Source organism: Denticeps clupeoides, chromosome 3 (assembly GCF_900700375.1).
Source record: "Denticeps clupeoides chromosome 3, fDenClu1.1, whole genome shotgun sequence".
NCBI classification, from domain to species: domain Eukaryota; kingdom Metazoa; phylum Chordata; class Actinopteri; order Clupeiformes; family Denticipitidae; genus Denticeps; species Denticeps clupeoides.
The window spans coordinates 6,440,019-6,456,428 of NC_041709.1; the positions used below are offsets into that span (position 1 = coordinate 6,440,019).

General features: G+C 44.0%; 1 protein-coding gene across 1 annotated transcript in view; it reads left to right on the forward strand.

Annotated features, from left to right (window-relative positions):
• Positions 1 to 3,646: 3,646 nt before the first annotated feature.
• Positions 3,647 to 16,410, forward strand: part of chsy3 (chondroitin sulfate synthase 3) — a 94,631-nt gene continuing 81,867 nt past the window's right edge. The window contains exons 1-2 of the mRNA XM_028973284.1: positions 3,647 to 4,730; positions 6,785 to 7,068. Coding sequence (XP_028829117.1) covers positions 4,172 to 4,730; positions 6,785 to 7,068 — 843 coding nt within the window. The 5' untranslated portion in view covers positions 3,647 to 4,171. The remainder of the gene's footprint in view (positions 4,731 to 6,784; positions 7,069 to 16,410) is intronic.

Genomic DNA, 16,410 nt, shown 5'->3' on the forward strand with positions numbered 1-16,410 from the left:
CGTACATTTTTCTCAGTTATGTGCCTGAATGGGAAATAAAGTTTAATAACAATTTTATATTAACTGTGACATTGTTCTGTGTTTTTATATACAAAATATTAAAACAATTTGCTGGGAAGAAAAATCCAATTAACAATACTAATTGATTGCATTATAATAATTAATTGCAATGATTTATGTTTTAATAATAAAGAGCATGGCAGGAGGTAATAAGTCTATTTTTAATTTATGGGCCAATGCTTTAGTTTCCAGGCCATAATTAATTAAGTCCCCTTTTTCTGCTTCCCTTTCTCAGCATCACCCCATCCTCTGTTTTTGCATTTTTGCTCATTTTCTCCCTTAAGCCTTCCTATATTCCTATATTCCTATTTCTTCCTTCCTATATCTTTTTCCATTTTCTAAGGGACTTCTTTTCCCACCTTGTTGGCACAGCATAAATCCCCAAACCATCTGCAGATTCTTTGCCATATTTTCCCCTCTTTCACTGCTAGACCCATTTTAAATTTTTTCACTTCTTTTTGCTGACATTCTCATTGTCTTTTGATGGCCACTGCATTCTATCAATATGTCCATTTTGCATAATCCATTTCCTATTTCGATTTTTTCACACTCTTTTTCTCCTCTCATTCTTCCTGCTCAATTTTCAAGTCTTTTCTCTCTTATGCTCTTCCTTTTATAAATTTACATTCTGTGCATGACCTCTGGAATTCTCTGCCTGCTCTTTCACCTTACTTTTTATTCAAATGATTTTATACAAATCAGATTTGAATAAAATAATTTGAAGGTGTCATTCAAATTCATTTTGCTTAATTGGGCAGTATTTCTGGAATCCAAAAGGTCCTGTGCCATCAAAGTGAAAGTGAAGTGAAGTGAATGTCAGTGCAGCAGCACAGCACACGGTAACACAACGAAATGTGTCCTCTGCTTTTAAACATCACTCTAGGTGAGCAGTGGGCAGCCATGACAGGTGCCCGGGGAGCAGTGTGTGTGCTGCTTCCTTAACCACTAGGCCACCACTGCCACTAAAACCAGACTATCTGTCAGAAGTGGAATATTCCATGCACAAATGGCACATACAAAATGACCTACAGACAAATCCAAGGCTTAGATGTCAATGAGGATCAGCAAAGATCAAATCCAGGAATATAAACATCTGGAACAACAGGTTTTCACTTTTAACAGAGATGCACATTAATCAATGCATTAATCTTATCCTGCTAATGAAAGTTGTGATGATTTCATGGGACTGTGAACACCTGACACTGTGCAGGAACCGAGATTTGAGAAGCACAGGTTCAGAGGACATCTACTACAGTAGAGTGAAGAGACAATTTTATTAATTTAAGAGAATCTAGTTGTTAGACACTATCTTCAAAAAACTCCGTTGAGGATATAAGGTGCACCAACGGTTGCCTTTGGCTTGCTCACTAGGGGCAGTGGGACCTAGTGATTAAGGTAATCAGAAGGTTGCCGGTTCGAATCCCAACCCTCCAAGCTGCTACTGAGGTACCACTGAGCAAGGCACCATCCCCACACACTGCTCCCCGGGTGCCTGTCATGGCTGCCCACTGCTCACCAAGGGTGATGGTTAAAAGCAAAGGACACATTTCGTTGTGTGCTGTGTATCACAATAACTTCACTTTTAGGGGCCTTTATTAGGCACCATTTTTAAATGTGAGGTGCATTGTACATTGTAAAAACCACTGTACAATTGAAATGGTTTGATTAATTAATTGAACCATGTTCCTCTCTGATGTATCAGTTGGTTTGTTAACAGGGGACTACTGCAGTGCTCTACTGGCTAAACTCCCAGCCTCTGCCATTAGACCACCACATAGCATTTGGAATAAATCTACAGTCTCCCCCAAAGCATTCACAGCATCCACAACTTCAACAGACGCAGTGGACGTACTCACCTCCAGTCCTCAGTCAACATCTGCGTCCTTACCGGCTCCGTTTCATCATCCAAGATATGCCTAGTTCCTCCCCTGCGGTAGAGCAAATGGATTTTTGGACCTCAGACTTATTCTACACATACAGTGGCAAGATGTTGGAATGAGCTTCAATCTGTCACTCATCCCTGCAGCACATCAACACCCTCATAATCGACAGCTGTGTATGCTCTGGATTTTTAACTTAGGAAGCAATAATGCATCTGGTAGCAGCTCTGAGAAGTTCTAATGGTACCTTTTATTGTTAAAGGTCCCCAATTATGAAAATTTCAATTTGTGAAATTATTTGAAATTAATATGAGTCCCTCTAGTCTGTCTATGGTCCTGCAGGGGCAGATCTGGAATGGTCGGATCTGGAATTTGTCGTCATAAGGGGAAATCTTACCTCCCGTTTCTCATGGGTGGTCGTAGCCTAGTGGGTAACTTGAATAAAAATCAAGCTGGAACTGGATATAGTTGTGTGCCCAGAAAAAAAACATCAGACATCCTGTCAATGTGCTGAGTCATTGTCATTCATCATCACTCAACTGTGCCAGGCACAAGGCAAAAACTGATTATGGAGACTGGAGCCATTCCCAATCCCACAATATTCCATAAACATTTTCACCAGAAATACAGAAAAATAGCAATTTTGCCCTGTTATTTGGTCAGATGAGAGTATGTTCTTTCATTTTTAATAAATGTCCTTTAATTTAGTGTCAGTGGACCTCATAATCCACAACATTTTGTGGATTACACTGCAAGCAAATTGACAGGAAGCAGGAAACAAGACACATTCAATTGTTAGAAGAGATCTTACACACCCATGGTCTGTTTCATGCCGCATCTGAAAAATTTGTGAAATAGGAGTTTTTAATGACCGAAAAAAGCAACAAAACCACACACAGCATATCGTAGGGTTTCCCTTGGTCAAAGACCGACAAGGGAGTGTGAAACAAACAGAAAACACTTAAAGGATCCTAGTCACGCGAGTCCAACAGGCATCACTGTGGGTATTAAAGACACAGAACACACCTGGCTGTGGGTGACACAGAACACACCTGGCTGTGGGTGACACAGAACACACCTGTCTGTGGGTGACACAGAACACACGAGCACCTGGCGGGCCCAGTGCCGCCTTGGTCTGTCACGCGGAGAAGGCTGCCAACAAGCCACCTGCTTTTGTCAACGGTCCCTCCTGCTCACTCTACAGTTTTGTGTCATTTCTGAGCCACGTGGGGTTTTTTCTTTCTGATGTACGTTGCGTCAGCAGTCTTACCTGGCCCTCTGTTTACAAAAAATAAAAAATTATAATTCTGGTCATGGACATGCCACTAGGGGGAAATGCAACACAACATGAGGAAGGGTCCACTGGCCCCCAAACCAGTGGCCAGCTCAACTTGAGACGAATTAGAAAAGATTCGAAAAACGTATTTACATTAATTACTAGTTTTAAACATTGTGACTTATAATTGGAGTGGATTTAATAAAAATGTTGCTGTTTTGGGGTTTTGCCGTTTGCGGAAATTCGATTTTTTTTTTTTTTTTATCGCTCCGCATGTTTTTTTCGCCCTTGGTGTCGTCGGCTCTCGTCTACCGTCGGAATGCCACGGTCCCCTCGCCGAGGACGTCAGCCGCTGCTGGAAGAGGAAGCGTCGCGTACGTACGCGCCGTCGCCCCGCCCCTCGCCCCGCCCCTCGCCCCGCCCTCCGCCAGCAGGAGCACCGCTCTCGGGTCCCGTTACTTCTGCACGCCGTGAATGTGGCTCCTGGCGGCGGCGCCGCACTGCTCCTCTGGCGGACACAAAGTGAAGAAGAGAGCATGGGCGAGACCAAAAGTTGCCCAGCCCGACGCCCGTCTGCGCACAAAATGGCGAAGTAGCTCGGCGGCGGCGGCTAGCGGTCCGCCGAATGGCATGAAGTGGGGGGAAAACTGCGCTGGTGACCTTTTTCGCGCCGGGACGCTGGCCGGCGGCTCGCCATGGCTCCGGAGACCCGGGGCGAACGCCTTTTCCGGGCTCGGCGCGACGAGGCGCGCCGGCCGGACGCAGGTTCCCTCTGGGTCGGACAGCGCAGGAACTTGTCCCGCCAGTGAAGAACTCACCGGATGCTGGAAGTAAAAGCGGAGCGACGAGTTGCCTCCAGGTGCCAGTTCGCGGGAAACGCGCCGGGCGGCGGCGCTCACCTGAGCGTTGCTTCCCCTCCCCGTCGTTCCGCCGCGCCCGCAAACAGCCGCCGACCATGGCGGTGAGGTCCAGGAGACCCTGGGTCAGCGTGATGGTCGGGGTCGTGCTCGGATTCACCGCCGCCTCCTGGCTCATCGTGCCCCGGGTGGCGGAGATGAGCGGCAAGCGGCGCAGGTCGTCCGCCTGCTCGTACTACGGCCACGCGGGCGGCGTGGCGAAAGTTGCCGCCGCGGCGGCGAGCCCCGTCTCCGGCCAGGACGGCAGCGAGGAGGAGGAGGAGGAGAGCGACCGGCACCGGACCGGCAACGGCAGCGGGGACGGCGGCCACTTCCTCTACGTGGGCGTCATGACGGCCAAAAAGTACTTGGACTCCCGGGCCGTGGCGGCGCACAGGACGTGGAGCCGCTCCATCCCGGGCAGGGTGGAGTTCTTCTCCAGCGAGGGCTCCGAGGCGGTGGCCCTGCCGAGTCCGCTGCCCGTGGTGTCGCTGGCGGGGGTGGACGACGCGTACCCGCCGCAGAAGAAGTCCTTCATGATGCTGAAGTACATGCACGACCATTACCTGGACAAGTACGAGTGGTTCATGCGGGCGGACGACGACGTCTACGTCCGAGGTAAGGGTGCTTCTGAACCAGAAGCCCCGGGTTCAAGCCCCACTTACTTCCATTTTGACCCTGAGTGTCTCCAGGGGGGGACTGTCCCTGTAACTACTGATCGTAAGTCGCTCTGGATAAGGGCGTCTGATAAATGCTGTAAATGTCATTTATCACTCATCGTCACTCATAACATAAACCAGTGACGCCGTTGCAGTGCAGCGGTTCCATAAAGATTGGTTTAAGTTATAAAGCGTGGTTTAAGTTATACCCCGGGTCATGTAACCCTCGGGTTAAGGGACCGAATTCTGAAAAGTCAGTCCAGCCTGTAATTATCAAACTTGTTTAGAAAAAAAATGTTAAGACAAAGGTCTTGGGACCCGAGACGTCCAATTTGCAAATCACTGTGCCCGATGATAGAAGGTTTTTAAGCCGCATTATTTCTCAGTGGCACCTGGATTAGAAAGATACAGTGGTTTGCTGTATTCTATGCCCATCAATTCACCTCCGTGTTTTGGCCAATCCAGCTCACATTTTCAATGTCATGACAGTGATCTCTGATCAGGGCAACTATTCCCCAGGGCTTTGAAAATATGTCCGTTCCAAGTTTATGAAGACCGGCATGGAGCAAATCGCGTATCTTGTAATGGTTGAATGCAGCTCAGATTGGAACATGATTTGTTAACTTTCACACCAATTAACCCCTTAACACAAGTTCAAAGACAATCCATGTCGCATTTGCATAAACTGGAGATTAATTTTGAATGCAATATGAACAACCTACATCCTAGCAGAGGCAGGCGGCTCACTGATCATACTCTCCTCTGCTCGGAGCCCAACCCCAGTTTGTCATCCATGTCATCGATTTGGCACAGAACCCATTGCACATTTCACACTTCCGTACATACGTTCCGCCGCCTATTTTTAGCTCGGCACTGTGGTGACATTTGCACCAAACTGTCGCGGATCGTATTGAATGGCACACATCTGTACTGGTGCATGCAGATGAAGATTTTGTTAATGTTCACGCACAGAGGCGGCCTTCGACGGCACAGGAAAGTGCAAACTGTGTTAGTAGGCTGGTAATTCACCACAGGCCCGCAGTAAAAGTCCACCTTGGCACAGATTGGCCAGGCAGGGATGTGTCACCTTTCCTCCTGGGAAGATCCAATATTCTCTTAGTTTATGAGGTGCCTGCTGCCTCCTGTCACAAGCTGAGCGGAGGTTCACATCAACCACGCCTTTCTAATACACACAAACATGGAATTAAACACTCAGATCCCTAATTTATTCGTTTATTGAGGAGTCTTATAATACATAGTCTGTATAATACACCAATTCACGCCAGTCAGCCATGACATTATGAGCACTGAATGATGAAGTGAACAACATTGATTATCCTGGCAGTGGGGGGGTGGTGGTGGTGGCATATGTTCGTGAATAGATAGTCCTTGTACAGAAAAGCAGAAAAAAATTGGACAAGTGTAGGGATTTGGGCAAATTTGCTAATGCATAAGTTGTGGGGTCACAGTCATAGCATCTCCCTAAACATTGGGTGGTAGTACCCTAGTGTGTATCACACTCTACTAAGTCACAGGTTCAAACCCCACTTACTACCATTGTGTCCCTGAGAAGGACACTTAACCCTAAGTTGCTCCAGGGGGGGACTGTCCCTGTAACTGCTGATTGTTAGTCGCTCTGGATAAGGGTGTCTGATAAATGGCGTAAATGTTGTTAAATGTTCCTAAACCCAGTGGCGTTCGGGCTGGTGAACTTGAAGGATGCTGCTGCCCATGGCTGGTGTAGTCCATCCCTTGGCTGTTTCTGCATCAAAATGTGGACATGCTGAATATTATCCTAATGGTATGGCTGATCAGTCTAAGGGTACCTGTAGTAGATGTCCACCTCCCAGAAGAACAGGCTTGGGTGTTCATGCAAAATTGCATGGCTGTTACGTTGCCAGGTTGTTGCATCCACTTCCACGGGAACAAGAGTATAAAAGTCTCCTAGAATATAATGAATAGTGCATTATTTTATATTCATGATGTAAGATGGTTCCACACTGTTCTCTGTAGGGGAAAAGCTGGAGTCCTTCCTGAGGTCACTCAACAGCAGCAAACCACTGTACCTGGGCCAGACCGGCCTTGGCACCACTGAGGAGCTTGGCAAACTGGCGCTGGAGCCTGGCGAGAACTTCTGCATGGGTGGGCCAGGCATGATCTTCAGCCGGGAGGTGCTGAGAAGGATGGTGCCACACATTAGGTCCTGCCTGCGGGAGATGTACACCACACACGAGGATGTGGAGGTTGGCCGCTGCGTGCGTCGCTTTGGTGGGACCCAGTGCGTCTGGTCCTATGAGGTAAGCCTGGTGGAAACTTACTCTTGTCAGTGTCATAGTCTACATGGTAGACACTACTTTAAACTATTTTGTTCTCACCTACTGAAAAGATTCTTTCCTATTCTCTTTCTCCTGTCAAAGAGCCCTTTTTTCTCATGTTGGATGTCTCTCTTACATTTTGGCAAAATTAGACTTGAAAAATAAGCATGAAAGCACGCTCTGTCTCTGGGCTCAGCAAGCTTCGGCAGATTTATTTGGTTTCATATGCTGGAGAATGCGTGTGTCTGTCTGCTGGACGTATGAATGATCACGATATATTTTAAAAATACATTTTGCCGCATATACTTGTCCATGTGTCATTGGAGCTGATTGTTTTCTCAGGTATTTTTGCTCTATACATAGCATAATAGGTAAGAAAAGATAAGATGATCCTTTATTAGTCCTACAAGTGGGACATTTATGGCAGAAAAAGGACAGTAAGTGGATTCTACCGATATATTGATCTATATATGTATACATAGAATATATGGATGTGTATACATGTACAGAGTGGATATATACATACAAATTGCACAATAGAAATATGTATGTATGTGTGGTCAGTGGTTGGAAGGAAAGACCTTGTGAATCTTTCCATCCCACATCGTGGGTGCCGCAGCCTGCCACTGAAGGAGCTGCTCATTGCTGTCAGGGACGCCTGCACGAGGTGGGAGATGTTATAGTTATATAGTGATAACGTTCATCCAAATACCTTATGCCGAAGTCTGACGTGCTCCTCCCGACATGTAATTTCTATTATCTCATTTATTATTATCATTTGATGGGAATAATGACACGGACATGCCAATGCATAAGTAAACATGCATGCTGTCTGATGAAAAACATAAACCATTCCTAATTTGCATGTACTTGACCGCATAAATTCTGCTTTAAAGTATGCAGCTTGGGTTCTTTGTGGTAATTGTTGACAAGTGTTATGTTGCAATATGTGGAAAGTTCCAGATAACCTTTTATTGACTATGGTACATATGCCAAGTTATATCTACTACGGAAATTAGGAATCATTCTTTTTTAGAACCTGGGATTCTGCATAATGACACCAACTAGGTGCAAATCAAAACCATAACACGTTCAAAACCAGCCTCTATAAGCATGGCAAGTTTCAACAAATGTTAAGTAGAACTGAGTGAACCTGCTGCTTAAATACATACTTAGCCCTATGAAAATTAGTATTGAGAATTTGATGTCTCTGAGTTATTAGACTGTCATTACTTTTGTGCAGTGTTCCAGTGTGGCTGTTGGCTGTCTAATCAAATTCATTGATTGAACTTTGCACGGTCAATATGTATTCAATGAAGTACAGTGAAATTGAATATTATTTTCATCTTCTATTACAGAATCCTGAAAATGCATACATTTACCTGTTATCCACACCAGCATGTTCACAGGCAGCCTCTCCAATGATAAAAAAAGCATTAAAAATAATTAAAACATGCTGTGCTTTTGAAGAAAAATCATTATTAACATGGCCAATAAGTTCAATCTTTTGAAACGGTTCCATCATAAATCCAGCCAGATGGCTGGCTTCATGAAGATCTACAGTAGTAGTCTGCAGCTACTGCCAGGCTGGACTGGTCTGTCACCAAACACGTTGCTCTTGGTGGCAGTTCTGCTGTTTCACCCTACCCACCAAACAGTTCTAAACGGTTCAGGTTAGGAGTGCCTTCTTTATTTGCATATTTTCTGGATATCCAGCTGCCTGATCTGAGGTAACCATGCATATGATTGAATATGTTCATGCTGTTTGTGAACACGTTAATGCCTCACTGTTTTATGACTATTGTTTCATGGGTTAGGCACACACTACATTTACATTTACATTTACATTTACGGCATTTGGCAGACGCCCTTATCCAGAGCGACTTACAACGTGCTTTCAAGTTACCATCGATGAAGAGATCAATTCCGGTTCACTAGGACCCCAACTATGAATACATCTATTTAATTCACTCTGTTGTAGATTCTGTACACAAAGTTCGACAACAAGAAAATTACAATTTAATCTAAATATTCTTTAAAGAGGAAGGTCTTGAGCTGCCGTTTGAAGGTGCTCAGTGACTGAGCTGTTCTGACCTCGAGGGGAAGTTCATTCCACCACCGAGGGGCCAAGACGGAGAAGAGTCTAGATGAATGTTTTCCTTTTACCTTCAGAGATGGAGGGACCAGGCGAGCAGTACTGGAGGAGCAGTACACACTCTGTGCCTAATTGCATACCCGACTCCTGATCTTACCATATATATAGAAAATAGTAATAATACCTCAATGCCACAGCCTTGAAATGGGATTCATGTCCAGGTGCCTCGTTATTTCCACTCATGTCCATGATTTATTAATAAATTCACACATTCATTTACATTTTTTACAGCATTTACAGCATTTACAGCATTCATCAACTGATTGGGGAGACAAAAGCCCTCAGCTCCTGCAGATGTGTTGCTGGGGTGACTGTTTTAGCAGAATTACAGTCTGACAGTTTAACCCTCATTACATTCTCCTGAAATTTGACCTGTAATCAGAGCGGAATCCCGGCCTGGAATGTTATTTTTAAAAAAATGTGATGTCGGCATCTGTGGATAATTTTTTTATAATAAGTGTATAGAAAAACTTCAATTGTTGTACTGTACAGGTTGCCAGTGCCTGGTGACAAACCGTGTTGTAGGTGATGCAAACCGCTCCGATAATTAGAGCAGCATGTGGCCCTCGTCTGTCAGGCACGATAGTGACACCTAATTAGTGGTAATTGACATTTGTTACTCCGGCGGATTCGTTATCTGATAATTGTTTAAAACAAAGCCACTATCAGCTTCATTCTGCCAAGCAAACTAATGTAAGTCTTTAGAGGGTTGAAGTAACCAATTAGCCTGTGGTACAGTATGCTGGAGTTGATTTAGAATGAATAAGATTTAAGATGGATTTTCATGCGCTGATAATCAGAAAAAAATTATTTATTTATTTATGATTGTTGACATATATCAGTTCTTCAGATAGAAACAAATAGGTAGAAATAAATATGTTGCAAAGGCTTATGGGTCTTTGCTGTCAAGGAAGTCAGGTGAGCTTCCTGTAACACTGTAACAAGGAACACTACTGTTACAAACTACATAAAACAGAAGGCCGGAAGCAAATGAATTGGAATGCATACATCATTTATTATGCAGCTAATTAATTTCTGACTGGAGGCGATACATTGATAAATGATAATGTTGATCAATAATTGACATTCCTGTAGCTTAATGAGGGTCCATGTTCGTTTCTCAGTTTACACTTCTTGGTGCTTGACAGACAGGAGGAAAGTGGTTCTTTCAGATGGAACACTCCATTAACTTGTGGGTGGTAGTAGCCTAGTGGGTAACAGACTCGCCTATGAACCAGAAGACCCGGGTTCAAATCCCACTTACTACAAAAGCTGTTTAAAACATCCTACATTGAAAAAAACATTCCAGATAACAAAGAATTAGCTTTCACAATTTCAGCACATCATTTATTTTGTTTTGCTTAATCCATACAAAAATAAAACGACTTTCATGGTCTCGAAAACTTCATCTGCATATTAATTAAAGGGAGGAGCTGCTGAGGTCCCCAAGGCAGCACCCAGGCACTCAGGCTTCACTCTCCACCAGCATGCTGACAACATTGCACTTTTTTAGTCCTGTCGAAAGAGTATCTGTGCACACGTGTGATGTTTCATTCATTGCATGTCTTGGAGGTTATCTTTCTGTTCAGGTTACATCTGTGACGTGCCTACAAGGGTCTATTTTGGGAATTTGGGAAATGGCATGAATTTTGATCAGAAAAGCCTGCTTTTAAAGGGTTTTAAAAAATGCAGTTGCATTCATTTTGATAACGTGGAATAGTTCATAACTTTCATTAATATGCTGCACCTCATTTACACTTTAGCAGCTCATCCTTTTGGATAGTTTGCACACATTGTGAAAATGTATTTGTAAGATGTGCTGGATTCTTTTTTATGAAGGATTTGAAATGTTCTAGATCAGGATTACACCAGGAGGAAGCATGTCCTCATTTGCATGAGCTCAAATGTTGTGGTCAGAATACAAGTCTTTTGTCCAACTCACAATAATGAAAACTGCAGAATCAGGGAAAAAAATATTCCGATTTGTTGCTTGAAAAGATTGCTGTGCACTGGCAGTAATATAGAGCTCTTTGCTCTCTGTGTAGTAAGTTTCTATTAGTATATGTTTGTATGTGCTCCAATCGGAAATTGATTTTGAATAAAATAATGCAATTATAGATCATTTTTGATTAGTGCATAACTAATCATAAAACATATGTTTTTAATATGAATATTTTATTGTGTACAAATTACAGTTTCTGGCATATAGCTAAGTATATAAGTATTAAGTATATATATAAGTATTGTGTCACAGTTTGTGTCACATAGTAAGCATGCTATGCTTTTTTAAACGTATATTCATTATTTAGCCCTTTACAGGTGTTGTTGATTTTCTTAAGCTATGGAATTTTTGGGGATTATCTAAACCATGCCTCCATCGTAGATTATCAGCATAAAGATACCCAAGTGCTTCTTTTTTACTCTTTCAAGACTGGATGTGTGCTGGCTCATTTCATGGAAAGATTGTGTCATAATAAAAGTGTATTCTGTCACCCTGCTGATGGGCCAAACCTGGGTTTAGTCTGTTGATGCGTCTGAGAAGAATGTTGGGGTTGTCTTGCCAGCATTACGCTTCTTTGGTACAATAGTAATATCTCTTCAAATGTCTGTGTTTGAACATGAGACATTTGTTCATCATGAACGGCATTGCATTTGAGAATGTGTCTTAAATTCTTTTGCACTGAGGTTTATTACTATATTATGTTTTTTTAAATAACAGAATGTAAATAAATGTCTTTGATGTTCTAGGCAAATGGGTGATTAAATGAGAAACACTTTAGTATTATTTTCTAATGCCACTATAAGTATAAATAGATCATCGGCGCTTTATTTGCCACTGCTTTTAATTTGAAAGGTAGAGAACTAATGTATGCTCATATTACATATGATGTATGTGGTCATTACCTAAAACTATAGCTACACATAACACATGCCAACATGATAACTGGCTGTGGCTGTGACGTCACTGGATCGCTGTCAAATAACATAGGATCCGACTCCATAATGGCAGTATAGCGTGTGGCGGTAGTATTAGACAGGATATTAAGAGCTTTTTGTGTGGTCACAAAGTAAACGCCAGTTTGCTTTGCACGGAAGCCGAAGTTCACAGCACAACTTGTGGGATTTGCGAGATTTCCCTGCTAACCCACCCACTAACCTGCTGGAACTATGCACAATGTGCAAATATCTCCATCTGTCCTAAACTATGGCAGAGGGATGAAGACAGAGAGAAAGAGAGGAAGATTAGAGAGAAACTTCCCTTTTGGTCAGATTACGAGTCTTTTATTTGTCTGTTCATGTGTGATATCAGTCATGTGTCAAAATCAGATTATTGCATGTTAGTCGCATAACATTTTTTTCAGAATTAAATGTTATTTTTAATACATTTTAAATAATAAACGTTTTGAGGGGTGTTGTGTGTAGAATTGAATCCATTTTGGATTGGAATAAGGCCGTAACATATAAAAGTGATGTGCTGTAACAAACACCAACCAAACACCCCTGCTGCTGTAGCCTCTCCGCAAGAAGCCAGAATATCTGAAGACAACGTTTCCCATGTCTGATTCTTCACTTGGATTCAACAATAATACTCAGGTGAAGGTTATTGCGAACTTACGTACGCTTCATTCTCCTGAAGTTTGATGGCTTTCTATGATCATTTCTGCGAAAAAAAGACGTCTGAATGCAGATTTGAGACCAAATATCTGCCAACCTCACCAGTTAACCTAGTGGCCAGAAGCAACAACACTCATCTAATTTCTCATTTAGCCATTTGTGTGTCTTGTGTTGTGCTCGATGTAGAATGGGAGCTGCCATTCTGCACTCCAGAGCTCTGCCACTTGCGTGCATCACCTTGTGTTGTGCAGGATTTAGAACCATCCACGTCCACGTTGGTTTTTGTCCCACGTCCCTAATCTCCTCATGTTTTTTTTTTTTTTTTTTGCAAGGGAGAAGATAAGAGGGTCTTTTTCACAGCTGTGTTTTTCAGACATGGCCTCACCTTTCACACAGATGTCTGTGCTGAGAGCCATTACTGTCTGTTATCCCACTGCAGGCCGCTGTGGTTCGTGTTCTCCTCCACTTTTCTACTACTCCCTCAGTACATGAACACAACCACTGACAAGGGGTTTACGATCGATGTTTAGTTGCTTTTGTCCAAAATCACATGCTCTCTCCCTGAATCAGTCGTCCAGATGGTGGTAATGATGCCAGCATTCCCCAGCGACTGGCCGGACCCACCCGGTCCCTTCTGATGAAGTCGTCTCCGCAGACGCTGAGTGCAGGTGGTGATTAGACTCTCATGCACATCATGGATCCTGCTGCAGGAAAATGATACGCTTGTCCTCCATCCCTCGCCATTTCAGTTTGGCCTGCATCATTAATCACGTCAACGTGGAACAATTTGTGTCTCACTTCAGTCACAATGAGAAACAACGTTGATTCTGTGTTCACCTCATGGAACCAAAATCTCCATTCACCTTGCTCGACGTGACCATGCTGCGACGTTTGAGGTTTGAATAGGGGACACTAGGTCCAGGTCTGTCCAGCAGCCAGAACCCTGAGTAGGACTAGGCGGTTGTGGAAAGCGAGAGATGTGAGAGACATTGGGGAATGTCTGTAAGTCAAGTTAAATTAACAAATAAATCCACATTGATCCTGCTTTATCAAAATGTGTTGGTACAGTGGTGGCAGTGGTGGCCCCGTAATTAAAAGGTTGCCGGTTCAAATCCCGATCCGCCAAGGTGCCACTGAGGTGCCACTGAGCAAAAGCACCGTCCCCACACACTGCTCCCCGGGCGCCTGTCATGGCTGCCCACTGCTCACCAAGGGTGATGGGTTAAATGCAGAGGACAAATTTCACTGTGTGCACCGTGTGCTGTGCTGCTGTGTACCACACGTGACAATCACTTCACTTTTGTTTTATTTTATTTTTTACGTTGTGTGCGGGGCGGCTGTTCGTAAGATGTGAAATCTTTAATGAGACAAGAACCATGGTAAACACCACATGTATCATCCTATAAAATGAGTATGATTAATGATAAGTGAGCATTGTGAACTCCTCTCTGAGAAAAATATCATCAAATTTTCTTCTCGAGGTTTGGATTTATGCAAACTGCTTCCACAACCCAGTAGATTACTTGCTCTCCGACTCGCTGTTCTCGTGTTTGCTTTACTGAAAGGAAGTAATTCAGGGGCGTAGCAACATGCCAACAGAGCTCCTGAAGTTTCCACTCCGGCCTTCCTCTTATGGTGTTGGTTCAACCGTTCGCTCTGCGAACGATGTTTATTATTAGCCCGTCCACTTGCCCATTGGTCTGTAAGTGGACCTGGCGCCCGCTCGCCGCCTGCCAGCCCCATCGCTCTCCAGCTCCAACGCCGCCGCCTTTCATGGCCGCCTGTCCGGGCTTTCTCACATCAGTGTGTGTGCAGACGCAGCAGGCTGGCGACTCGACTGCGCCTGAGTCATAACGACCCCACTTGACCCCAATACGACCCATGGCCCGAGGTTCCGAGCCGTCCTGGCTGGTCAGATGCATTTTCGCTGCATTATTAGTCTGCTGAACTAATTCCGGAACGAATCGCGACTTTGACCACTTTTCAGAACGCCATGATGAGAGACATGCAGGCGTTTACACCAACTTGGGTTTTAAGGGTCTGCCAGCTGGGTGTTGGTTCCTACCACTCTGGAAAATCCGCTAAGGATTTGGGAAGCGCACAGACTAATAACACTGGCATAAACATGTCTGGCAGACCTTCACAAATCCAATTATTTAGATTACCAAGGCGAAGACTGGCCTGCCGCAGGTTATGATATCAGCTCAGGATAACACAGCTGTCCTGTAAAATCTGTTTACACATCTGACTGATAAAAGTGCGCGGGTCACATTCTTCGACGGATATTTTGTCACAATCATGTCATATTTTGTGCACATAAATATCCCTCTGGTTAGTGTTGATGGAAATTTTTGGTGTGATGGAAAAATAAACATTAGCGATGGGAAGAAAGCACAATATTATGATAAATGCATGTGTGTGAGATTAAAAATTATTCCTTGTAAGAGATTTATGTATCCATATGACATGATTTAACTTCCCAAATCCATCATAAAATGTTCTCCTTCCGTCCAGTGAGACTTGAGTATGGCATGTTTGTTTGAATGTTTGATGATATGAGAATACATCACCTCTACATAGATTTACATTAATGCATGTTATGGAATCTGGCCATACATATGCATGACTTAAGCACCCCCAGCTGAAATGACTTCATGCGTTTGGCTCTAGGTCGTGGCCATGTTTTATTTATTTGGTGCCTGGCGTGGATTTGTATTTTGTTTTTGCCTCGTCCTGCAGCATTGTGGTAATCTGGCAGCCAGCAGATGTGCTCATCAAGGTCACAACTAATGATGTTTCAACATCACCCAGCCTCCAGACTCTTTATTATCGCCACACTCGCATCGCATCGCTCTTCTCACTCCCTTCCTACGTCTCTTTGAAGTGTGCTGGCTGGAGTGTGTGAAAGTGGGTGTTATATGCGAGATTTTTTTTGGTGCACGCTACCATGTTGTGTTGCCCAGCTGCTGTCAAGTCCTTGAGTACAAGGCTTGGAAGGAGGTCTTCCCATCTGGCAGGTGCTGCGAGCGCCGCTCGCACGTGGACCTGGGATGAGGTGCCTTTCGCACAGCCTCCCCACCTCGGGTGGTCAGCTGGGCTGTGGAAAATTTCCCCGCGTTCATCTGTCGTTATTATACGCTTTCACTCACTGTGAGATCTTCCATATTTCATTATCCTTCACTTTGGCTGCTGTAGCACTGTTATAATATAATACAGTCATATCTGATTAAGTTGCTCGTTGTGTGTAAGGTGTCATTTTTCCTGTTGTTGTTGTTTTAAAAATCAGTATATGTGATTTTTTGACTCTCTCACACACACACACACACACACACACTAACACACACTCAAACATGCATCCCTGAATGAGATGTGTGGATATATTCCCAAGTGGAGGACAAGTCGGAATTTATGGCGCAGCCAGCGAAGTGGAAGCGCAGCCTCCTAAAGGGAGTGTTAGTGGAGGACACTGTGGGAGTCCTTGTGCTGGGAGGCGATGCATTCAGGCGCACCCCGAGCAGTACAAGCAAACACCTCCTTCACCAAAAAAACCCAAA